We start from the raw sequence: 12,203 nt of genomic DNA on the forward strand, positions 1-12,203 counted from the left end.
TGATGACTCACCACTGATTATAAAGTAATTCCAATTTCAGAGATGTTCAACTGTGGAAAAACTATATAACCAACTATGTACACCATTCAAAACGTAAATTTAGCCGGGGATTTAGCTCAGTGGTTTCGCTGCCTGCTGCGCAAGCGCAAGGACCTGAGTTCGATCCCTGGTACCAAAAAAAATAAATAAAATAAAAATTAAAAATAAAAAAAGGTAAATTTAGCAGAATGCCATCTCAGATCAACTGACATTGTTCAGGATACATCTAGGAATCTGTATTTTGTTTAAGTTCCTCCTTTGATTCTCCTTTAGGACAAAGGGTGCTGCTAATCTTCACATACAGCACAGTAGAGAAAGCATGTACTTTGGAGTCACATCACCCATACATCTGACACTTCCAGAAAATTCTGTAACTTTCCAGAGCCTCAAACGTGCTTGCTAAAAAAGAAAAAAAAAGAAATCCCCAGTGCCGAAATTTAAAAAAAAAAGGAAAAATGTCAATGCTACCTATTTCCTACAGTTGCTGAACTCGAAAAGAACACATGAACATGAAGTACCTGGAACACAGCAAGTTGTGTCCATCCTCATCTCTAAACACAGGTGATCCCTACAGACCTATGTGCTTTCTATCCCAGCTTCATACTGATGGAGGATGAGAGTGGGATCTATGAAATTCACTCAGCACTGTCATTGCTCGGAACAAAAAAATTAACCATTCAATAAGTTTATAATGTAATTCAGCAATATTCACACATTTGTCTTGGTACATGTTTTAAAAGTTACTACATGAATGAAATCTATTTAACAATATTTTGATTTGAAAATATATACTTGATTTACATCAACAAGGATAACACAAAAAGTATACTTTTAATATAATTTCAGAGTAGCTAATGGTTCTTTTTATCTGTAAGTTTTTAAGAAGTACAGCCGGCAAGACTTTTCAGAATAAGTGCATCAAAACCATAGAAATAATGCCGTAGAACTTCTCAATTCTGAGTGCTTGAATATATATCCATATTTTATTTGTTCCTAAAAGTAAGCCTTAAAATACAAATAGCATTTTAGGCAATACCTTCAGAACTGATTTGTCAGTTCAGGATGTGACTCACAGGAGACAGATTTAGCCATAATTGCATACAATTCTCTCCACATGTGTACAAAAAAAACACACCACAAACAAACAAACAAAAAACTCTGCCAAACCTCAAACCCACAATTACACAATGTCTCAGCCCCACTCTCCCAATGAGGAACACATGGACTCAAATTAATGCTGCGTCAACACCGCCAACTCTAACCTAAGTGTTCACCCACCTCCAATAACACCCACCCTCAGCATCCCAGGGCCTGGGCCTGCAGCAGGTAATGCCAATCCATCAGCAGAGGGGGCACCCTCACCACCTTTCCCCACCAAGTATCTGCCCTGAGACCTAAGGGGAAAGAGAGGTCCTGGGGTGAAAACACGTGGCTCATCTTTTATTTATCCCTCAACCACTTCTCCCCAAAAAAAAGGCTCCTTTGGCTCCAATGCCCAAATCTGAAACCTGGATTCCTCTGTGAATCCTCCCTTTCCTTTAGCCCTCAGGTCTTCCCCATTAAGTCTTCTCCAAACCCTGGAGTAACATCACAAATCATACCACCCCTTCAAAGATTTCCATTCATCATCTCAAGTCTGAGGCAGGCAAATCACAAGTTCAAGGCCAGCCTGCACTACATAGCAAGACCCTGTTTCAAAAGAACCAAAAATAGAAGAAAGATAAGGCTCAAATGTTTTCTCTTCTGGGACATCTTCTCTAAACTCTAAGCCTTTCTTCCCTTCTACAAAAATACTTTTATCACTGTCAGTGGTAACCACTACTAGCTAGGTATGGTGGCCTATGCCTATAATCTCAGTATTCTGGGAAGCTGAGGCAGGAGTCACAAGATGGAGCTTACCCTGGGCAACTGAGTGCCTTACTGGGACCTTGTCTCACAAATAAATAAATAAATAAATAATTTTTTTCCAAAGGGCTGGAAATGTAGTTCAGTTGAAAGGCCCTGGGTTCAATCCCCAGTTCCAAAGGGAAAAAAAAATTTTAAAGAAAATGAAAAGTAACCACTATAATAATATAACAATTAGTAATATAACTCTTATTTCAGTGTTACAGTCATAGCTAATAACAGCTCCTTACACAAAATTCTCAGTTCCTCAAAGAAAGAAATCTAAGTCATTATTTTGCACCACAATATATCATTCATGGTTTGGTTTAAAACAAATTTTTTTCTCGATTGCTTTGGAGAACAATGATCTACAAACTGATTTTAAATAAGATCTGACCAACCATAACTCTTCAGAACGTATGTACTTACTTATTTATTGTGATACTGAGGATTGAACCTAGAGCCTTAGCACTGAGCCACATCCCCAGCCCTTTTAATTTTTTATTTTGAGACAGTGTTTCCCTAAGTTACAAAATTCCCCTGCTGGATTCAAATTTGTGATCCTTCTGCCTCAGCCTCCCAGAGTGCTGGGATTAATGGCTGTGTGCTATCATGCCGAGCCAGAAAGTATTTATTTTAAAAGGAGATGCAAGTTATCCAAAATGAAATTCTAAGTGCTAAGAGATGTGGTCTATTCTCAGAAATCTACATATCCCCATCATCACACATTCTCTATCACCACCACCACACCACGGTGGCCACAACCAGCTTATACATTACCTTTCACCAGCATTTTATTCCCAAACCATTGGCCCTGCATCAGTTAATATGGAGCTCAGTGCTACCAAAATTATCAATTAGATAGGAGAATATGGAAGGACACAGATAGCAATCAAGACCACAAACAAACCTGGCAGCAGGCTTGCAGTTTCCTCACCTTGAGAATACTGGTAACTGTAGCTCCTCCAGAGCTCACAGGAAGCCAGTATGGATTAGACTCAGGCAGGACTGAGCCAAAGCCTGGCTTCTACTCACTGTCCAATGGGTCTGAGTCAAGGTCCTCATCATTAAAACGGGAAACTGAGTGCCTACACTGTAGTCTGTTAAGAACAGATAGCAATGAAGCGGGGCCTAGAGACACAGAAAACTTTGGGAGACTTCTGAACAGCTGGACTTCTGTCAGGATCTCACACCCTACCACCAAGGAACTTAGCCAGTTATAGACCTACTCCAAATCTGTTTCCTCTGAGTCTCTGTCTCTCTCCAAAATTCTTATGTTGAAATCCTAACTACCAACGTGATGTGATGATGGCATGAGAGGTAAGGACTTTTGGAAGGTTATTAGATCCTAAGAGGAGGATCCTCATGAACGGGATTAGTGCACTTATAAAAGATGCCCAAGGGAGCTTATCTGGCCTCTACAGCATGTGAAAACACAGTGTGAGGACCATCTAGGGGCCAGAAAGCAGGCCCCTACCAGATACCAAATCTACCAGTGCTTTGATCTCTTTGATCCCTCCCAGCCTCCAGAACAATGAAAAATTTCTGTTGTTTATAAGTACCTAGTTTATGAGGGGTATTTTTTGGTACTGGGGATCAAACTTGGGTCCTTGAGCTTGCGCAGCAGGCGGCGAAACCGCTGAGCTAAATTCCCGGCCCTATGAGTTTTTTTTTTACAGTAACCCAAACAGACTATGACATTCATCTATAAAATGAAAATAATATACCTAACAAAGGAATTAGTTTTGTGTCTGACAGAGGCAAAACATTACCACACATCAATAGTACTATCAACTACAACTGCAACCATCACTACTACTCCGAAAATTACTCTTACCAAAAAAACTGCTGCACATCTTCAGTAGTTAAAACCCAGGCTTCCCATTCCATGACCACAACCTTTATCCTTGTTTCCTTCTAAAACTCGTCTGAGGGGATAGTAATGAAATCACAAAGATATTAAACCACAAGAACCTTTTCAAAAGAAAGGGTAAGGCAACAAAGCATACATTCCAACCAACTTTCCTAAGACATAAAAAGCAGTTACAGGATAGGTCACTGTCCTTCAGGACCCCTAAGAGGCTAAGCTCTGAAGGCACAAAAGGACTACTAAAGGGCCAGGGATTTAGCTCAGTGGTTCCACAGCCTGCCTCTCAAGCACAAGGTCCCGAGTTCAATCTCCGGTACCAAAAAAAAAAAAAGGACTACTAAAGGCTGACCTGAAGCTCATGCTTGACCAGGGAGGAGCTACTGGGCAAGTATTCAACAGCTGGCTGCTCAGGTCCAGGAGAGTCCTGAAGCTTTTTCTGAGAAAACTGAATCACAGAGCGGAGAGAACTGTCAAAGTCTACAACCTGAAGGGTGACACCCCTCCATTCCTCCCCCAACCATGTAACTCAAACCCTGGTAGCCAGTGTATCACCAAGCACGCCAGAGGCAGGAGTCTGGAGGTTTCTTTTCTGCAGACCAGCATGAAAGAAGATGTAAAGGTACTGCCATTTGGGGCAGACTCCCAATGAAAAGTCTCTCCACAATCGAAATAAAGTCACCATCACCAGCACACATGCTCTGTTCCCCCAATCAATGTCTCAGCATCTCACTCTGCATTACACATAGCCAGGGATCACCAGATTTTATGATCTACACAAATGTGGAAAAGAATCCTGAAATGAACAGGTACAGTACACTAGAGGAATCAAAAGAAACATTAAAAATATATTAAACATCAGAAAATGAAAAACAATACACACACACCTCAGAGATAATGATAATACACCCATAAAATGCAACGAAATGGAAACAACAGAGATTCCAAAATTTAAAAATACGATAATTAACACTTAAAAATAAAAGCCTGGAAGACAAAATTGAGAAATTCTCTCCTGGTCCATTCCTTTCAATATAAAGAAATAAATAAAAAGCAAGGTAAGGAAATCTGAAGTTCAATTCCAAGAGATTCAATAACCAAACCAACAAAAGTGTAAGAAAGAACAAAACAGGAAAAATGAAGAGTAGGATGTTATCAAAGAAATAATGGGCATTTCTGAAAACTGAAGGCTCTGAGCTTCTAGATTAAGTATCCAGTAAGACAAAACAAAAAAGAAAAGAAACAAACTACACACCCACACCAAAGCTTTACAACTTGAAAACGCAGAGGGAAAGACATTAATCTTCAAAACAAGGAGAACCAGAATCGCTTTGGATTTTTTATCCAAAACCCTTAGGGCAGAAAACAGTGAAGATGCAATCCTAATTGAAGAAAAATTATTTTCATCCTAATTTCTAAATTCAGCCAAGCCATCTATAAAATATGAGGACAGCATAAGTATCTTCAGACACCCAAGGCTTCAGATAATTATTTTCCACGTGGCCCTTCTTAGGAAGCTACTGAATATACATACTGGCAAAAAGAAGATCTAAGACAGGAGATGGGAAATTCTACTGTCCAGATTTTAGCAAGTGGATGGAAGGCTCCAGACTAAGAAGTGTAAGAGGAAACTCAATGGAACTAACAGATGGTTTAATGTGTTACTTTCAAAGAGAAAACCAAATAGCATTTAGCACATCTCTTAGAGCAATAGCTCAATTATGATACAACGAAGTCAGATGCCTATTCTACACTGGTTTAGAAATATGAAAGTAAAAAACAAGGGGAAAAAACAGAAGAATTAGTTAACATAGCAGTGAACTCTGAAAAATAGGGCTTGGAGGATTAAAAAAGCCAAAGGCAGGACACTATTCCATTTTCTATTAAGCCTTTTAATGCTTAATTTGACTTTTTTTAAAACTATGCCCATGTATTAATTGGATTAAAACAATTTATTCTCATGTCAAGCACAATTACTTCATTAATAAAGGTGTCACTGTCAATTTATAAGTTCCTTACTGGGAATTCTAAACTCACTGTCTCAGAAATATAAAATGGTTAGTTTCCATAGCACCTTTCAGGAGGCATTCAACCCAGAGCAATTCAAAACTATGGAACAAAAATACTATTTCAAGAAGTTTTAAACACCACAAGTTTCCATGAAAAAGTGTATTCTGAGAATTCAGGATGCCTGGTAAACATCTTACCCCCTTCTGTTCCCCACAGAGGAGTCTTTTAAAGGTAGACTGTGAGGGCGATGGGAAGGGATAGAAAGAGGACCTAGATCTGGCAGAATGGTAAGTCTAGAGACCCCTGTTAACTCTTTGTGCAGTATAGAAACTGCTGCTAGGGCCTGGGATTTAGCTCAGTGGTTTCACCGCCTGCTGCGCAAGTACAAGGACCTGAGTTCAATCCCCGGTACCAAAAAAAAATCAGAAACTACTGCTAGAGGTCCCTCTTACCCCAGGGGTGGATAAGGGAGTTGGCCAGACAATGCTCCCCGCTCTACTCCACACACAACCCATTTCTGAGCAAAAAAGTGAATGCTCAACAATCAGGGGCTTCCTTGGCTTCAAATAAAAAATGAGTTCCTGGTTTACAAATACATCATTTCAACTACTAATCAGCAATGATTTATTTCCCACTATGCCATAATCCAACTTGTATATACCTAATACATTCAATGAAACTTGATTCTTTGCCCTATGTCAACACTAGGTTTCATTTTTTTAAAAGAACTGTGTGAAAATGAGCAATTTACTTAAAGCCTCACTTTTCTCACCTCTGAAATGGAAATAATAACACCTACCTCACTGGGTCAGAAAAGTAGAAATAACATGTATAAAGCATACAGAGACAGGTATATACAGTCAACCAATGGCAGCCTCTAGTTGTCTTCTGTCCTCTACCCACCCATGGTTGGGAAAACAGAAGAAACACATGTGAAGAAAGTTACAAACGATGTAAGTTCTTTTAGCAACAACAACAACAAAAAACTCTACAAAAGCATGAATACACTAATATTTTTAATTAATATTATAAAAACTTATAGACATTATTTCTCCTCAGCCTTATGTTCCAAGACTAACCCAATTTACAGTTTTAATTCTGCTAGACTAAACTCAGCCAGTTCATCTAGACCAAAAAGAGGATTAAGAACGGCCCATTACACAAACACACAATTCTTTGGTTGAAGACTACAAATCCATACATGCAACGATATCTAAACAGTCTACTAAAAGCAATATCATTTCAACATTGAGCTGATCTCAATAGACCTCAAAAAAGTTCCCTAACTTTAAAAAACCTAAAAACTGACAGCGAATGGATGCTTAAAAGAGTAACTTTTCCCTCAAACACTCAGCAGCACCACACTCTTGAGAGGAATTGAAGGCACTGCCGTAACACACCAAAGGAAACTAATGTCTAGGTATCTGCAACTAGCAAAGAATTCCCTCTGGGATCCAGACCTTCTTCCAAAGGGTTACTTCTGGAATCCACAAAAGTCCAAACTGGAGAATAAGATCATTTTTCAAAATAATTCTCCAAATTAAGCTAAACAGGTAAAAAGAATCTCCAACTGACCAAAGCTATGTTCTCTGTTCCCGTTTAAACGTATTTAAAGCAGGCCAGTGGTGAGTGGCCTGGAAATGTAAAATCAGTCCAAACTACAACGAACCCACAAACACCAGAAAGGTACTGAAGAAGCAAAAGGATCTACTACCTGGCTTTTGATCCGCTATTTAAAAATATGCTGAGGCCTGGGATTTAGCTCAGTGGTTCCGCCGCCTGCCTCGCAAGGACAAGGACCCAAGTTCGATCCCCGATACCAAAAAAATAAATAAAAATAAAAATATGCTTATCGGCCCCAAGATTTGGAGGCCGCCAGAAACATTCTGTGCGGTTTATAACCTTTCCCTATCACCTTTTTTGGGGGGCAGGGGGTAAAAGTATGTAAGGGGTAAATGAAAGTAGGACCACGCCGTCATGGCCTAGTGGGGTATCAAAACCGGTTTGCCAGTTTAGTCTAAAATTCGAACCTCGAAGTAGCCAAACTCCAGGGCCCTCGTGTGACAGGCCCAAGGAGGGTCGAGGAAACATGGAAAGCTGCAAAGGGCCTTGACCCCAGGAGGCGAGGGGGAACTCGGAGGCTGCAGGAGGGTAAAAGGGACTGACCCACGACCCTCGTGGTCGAGGGGTGCTAGGGGCGCCGGGGCAGCTAGGGTCAAGTGGGCAGGCTGAGCAGGAGCGGGGGCGGCAGGGGCCACACCTCCCGGCCAGCGCGGCAGGCAGAGGCCGTGTCCTCGGGGCCAGGCGCCGAGAGGGGATGGCGAGCCCAGGGCGGGAGGGCCCGGAAGCGGCGCACTCACCGATGAGCCGGCGCACCTCGTCCTCGCTCAGGTAGAGGCTCACGCTGGGCCCTGCCGCCGCAGGCTGCAGGGCCAGGGGTGGCGGGGCGGGGGCGGCGGCGGCACCGGGCGTGGGCAGCAAAGGTAGCAGCGCGAGCAGCAGCAGCGGCGGCGGGACCCCCAGGCCGCGGGCTCTGGAGAGGCGGCCCCGGCCCAGCCGCCCGAGCCGCGCCGCCCTGCGCATGGCCGCCGCCGCCGCGGAGGAGAGCCCGCCGCCCGCCGTGCCGCCACCCACCCCCGGCTCCGAGCCCCTCACAGCCCCGAGCCGGGGGCGGTCACCCAGCTCATCGCGCCGCCGGCCCGTGGCAGCCAGCCGCCGCTTCAGACCGCCAGTGCGCGCCGCCGCCGCCGCCTTCTCGGCGGCATCGTCCACGGCTGGGGGCTGTCCGCGGAGGCGCGCCCGTGCGCGTCGCCTCCCCGGGAGCGCGCACGCACGCGCCGCCCGCTCACTGCTGCGTGTGGCTGGGCCTCGGTTTGGGGTTTTAATATGGCCAGGCGGGGCGAAGGCATCTCCGGGTACCTTTCTGAGAGCATCTGGCCCTCCCCGTGTCCCCGCAGTGTCTGGCATGTGCTGGTCAGTTGTCTTGCGCTTCTTTCCCCGTCGCAGGCCCGAAGGAGAACAACCACGGCCGCCCGTGCTGCCCAGTGGACGCCTCCCCACCGACCAACCTGCAAGCAACCACGCTGGTTGCGAAAGAGAAGCAGTCTTTCTTGTTTAGTAAGAAAGTGCGTATAAATAGACATTAACCTTTATCCCACAATTGGAGATAACCTTAAGCATTTTCATACCCAGTCTCATGGGTTTTATACTTTATATGTTTACTTTCCAGAAAGACCTTTAATAAACTTTTTCTTTACATATTACAAATTTTTATTTCTTACTCCTTCTGTACTCCTTCTGCACCTGGGATTGTTCATCTATGGCCCATGCTAGGTTTCAACAGCCCCACCAGCACCACCGTATTAAATAACGTGCAAAAGTGTGTATGTGTCTGTTTGCCAGTGTGTTTGCATTTATGTACATCTGTGTGTCTGCTTGAGCACCCACACAGAAATGTGTACACTGCATCACTACTAAGGGAGGCTCACCCCTCTTCCATCAAGAGGTTAAGAATCAAGAGGTACACACCTCTGAGCAGCCGCAGCCAGTGAAGTTGCGTTTTGTTTTGCAGTACTGGGGATTGAACCCAGGGCCTTCATACTGGGCTACATCTCCAACCCTTTTTAATTTTTATTTATTGATTTTGGGACATAGTCTCACTAAGTTGCCCAGGCTGGACTTGAATTTGAGATCTTCCTGCCTAAGCCTTCTAGAGAGCTGGAATTACAGGCAGGGACCACTGTGACCGGCTTTGAAGTATTGTATTTTTTGTGAGACTCCCACCATGGCAGAGTTGCTCCAGGAACCCCTCACTGAAGGAGTTTCTCCTCTGCAGGCCTGTGGATAGGTCTACACCCTGACCAGATCCCCACCCCACGCCACCACCGCCCCTGCCCCCAGCCTGGTCTATGGAAAGCAGCTGTTCTCCTGCACACCCAGCTTCAGCATGCAGTTGTTGCACCAGCAGTGAGGCCCTGCAAGGCAGCTATTTTTATCCTCTGGGAAGGATAGGGAAAGAGTTGGACTGATGAGGGAAATGGTGAAACTTGGTTTTCTCCTATAGAGAGAGAGAGATTCTGTTTAGAGATTAGCTGGCCTGATTTATCAAGCATCAGCTCTGGGACACAGAATACAGCGTCCCTCATCCTCAGGGAGGAAGCTAGGAAGAGATTGAAGGATAAAGAAAACTGCACCATCTAAGAATGATAAAAACCACAAAAGTCAGCAGAAACACTTCTGGTGGACACCATTGCTACCTAGTATGAGGCCAGGGCTCTGACAGGAAGGACTTGGGGCTGGGAATATCCTGTGTGAACAGGGTTGTCAGGAGACATTTTAAAAAAAGATGGCATGTTCCCTGGATTCTTGAAGAAGGTTAATAGTCTCCAACTTGGGAAGTTCCTGTCTTCTGGAGGTCCTTTTGATACTTCTAGATCTCCTTTGGCCAATGATTTCTTCAGGTGCTCTGTGATATAAACAGCTCAGAGCTCTCGGGCCTGGCTAGATTCTGGTACCTATTCATTATGTGACCATGGGAAAAATCACTTAAAACTCTCCTCTCCTTGGTTTCTTCATTCATAAAATAAGGATGTTAATGCCAGACTTGCAAGGCTTTTACAGGATTTAATTGGAGAAGCTAAATAAAACACCTGAAGATACACTGGGAGGGTGTCACACCTGTTATTATTGTTATTAAAATGAATCCCTCCCCTCCAATGACCACTTCCTCTGAAAGTTTCACCACCACTTACCTCCAGCAGTTCAACTAGGGCTCCTCAAGAACTTCATTCACTAATGCCATACTTGGCCCAGAGCCTATCCTCAATACACATTCATACTGGGCATCATACTAGGCATTGGGACACAGGAGTGAGCAAAGTGCTTCCTTGAGGATATACAATAAACATGTTTATTGCACATTTTCATCAGTGCTATGAAAGGAAAATTAGTGGTTCTCAAAGTGTGGTTCCCAGTATTATGATCACCAGAGGATTTTATAAATCCAAATTCTCAAGCCTTACTCTTTTTTTTTTTTTTTTTGGTGGCGGGGATCAAACTCGGGACCTTCCGCTTGCAAGGCAGGTGTTGGAACCATTGAGCTAAATCCCCAGCCCTCAAGCACTACTCTAACAGAAGTAGAAACTGGGACTGGAGGTGTGTCGGGAGCAATGCTGCATAATTTTAGGGTAAAATCATTTGGTTAGCCTAGTTCTCTTGCTTACAGCCCAGCTACAGAATAACTCCAATTTGGCCTCCCGTCACAACTGAGACTTCAATGATCCCGTGATGCTGTGATTCTCCAGGACAAGAAACATCCTGGGAGCTGAAAACATCCTGGGAGAACAAACATCTACTCAGTTCCTCATTGTTCTTGGACTGTTAACATCTTATTTACCCAGGATGCACTGAACTCTCTGCAAGTCATTTGTTACATTTGTTTCTCCAGATGTACTGAATAAAAGGTGTGGTAAGCTGGGGACTCTTGTCTTTGCTGCCCTGAGCAGCACTGAGCAGACCCAAAGCTCAGCTTCTTCTCAGTCTCATTTTTCTACCTTTCCTGTAATTCGCCGTGTGCTGCCGTGGCTCACAGGAGACCAGGACTCACTGCAGAGGTTCTGGTAACGTCCCCTTCCCCTGTTCCCTACAGAGGTGGACAGGGATCTGTGCTTTCATAAACTCTCCAAGGGCTTCTGATGCTGGCCATTCAATTTAGAAATGCTCACCTCTTATTTCTCCTTTGGTCTGTGCAGGTACTTCCTCCCTGGTTTTCCTGCTTCCTCCCTTTCTCCTTCAATCTGTTCCAGTGCAGCCCCCAGAGCCATCCTGTTAAACATCAGCCTGATCATTGGTTTTCAGAGTGTCAATGGTACTTCAGTTTATCCAGAATAAAAGGCAAGGCTCCTATGAGCTGTCGAGACAGTTCTTGCTCTTCACCTTCCTTCCTTCCCTCTGACCTTGTCTCCTTCAATTCCCTGAGCCTGGAGTTGTTCTTCCCTCTGACATCCACACAGCTTCATCTCTCATCTCTTTCACATCGATACTCAAATGTTATCTTCTGAATAAGATTGAAGTTGCAATCTTCTTAGTTAAGAAGTTAACCCTTTAGTTAAACCCTCTGAGAAGGAACCTGCTCCAGAGCTCTCTCTCGTGTTTCTGCAGAGCACCTGGTTTTCACACACCCCCCAATCCATCCCTGCAGAAGAAGTGTCCTCTCTCTCCCCTTCCCAGGTGTGGGTGGCAGCTTTTGACATTTCCCAGGAAGCCTAAGAGTGAAAATGCTAGGAAACCCTGACCTTAACCTCCTGAGGTTTGTTGGCCTGGGAGAAATGAAGGCAACAACTATGACCACACTCCACACACTACTGTCACTCTTGTTTTTGCTTGTCATAGTGGTTCACCTTAC

At 44.0% G+C, this 12,203-nt stretch overlaps 2 protein-coding genes across 3 annotated transcripts in view; one reads left to right on the forward strand and one right to left on the reverse strand.

Annotated features, from left to right (window-relative positions):
* Positions 1 to 8,383, reverse strand: part of Ryk (receptor like tyrosine kinase) — a 105,412-nt gene extending 97,029 nt beyond the window's left edge. For both annotated transcript variants that reach the window (XM_004834262.3, XM_087186170.1), the window contains exon 1: positions 8,161 to 8,383. In XM_004834262.3, the coding sequence (XP_004834319.1) occupies positions 8,161 to 8,383 (223 nt within the window). The remainder of the gene's footprint in view (positions 1 to 8,160) is intronic.
* Positions 8,382 to 11,807, forward strand: LOC147825243 (uncharacterized). Its single transcript, XM_087186171.1, has 2 exons — positions 8,382 to 8,925; positions 11,025 to 11,807. Exon 1 carries the CDS (start codon positions 8,382 to 8,384, stop codon positions 8,916 to 8,918), a length of 537 nt encoding a protein of 178 aa, XP_087042297.1. The 3' UTR covers positions 8,919 to 8,925; positions 11,025 to 11,807.
* Positions 11,808 to 12,203: the final 396 nt, after the last annotated feature.

Source organism: Heterocephalus glaber, unplaced genomic scaffold (assembly GCF_053883595.1).
Source record: "Heterocephalus glaber isolate CG9 unplaced genomic scaffold, H.glaber_assembly_v1.0 deba00001504, whole genome shotgun sequence".
NCBI lineage: Eukaryota > Metazoa > Chordata > Mammalia > Rodentia > Bathyergidae > Heterocephalus > Heterocephalus glaber.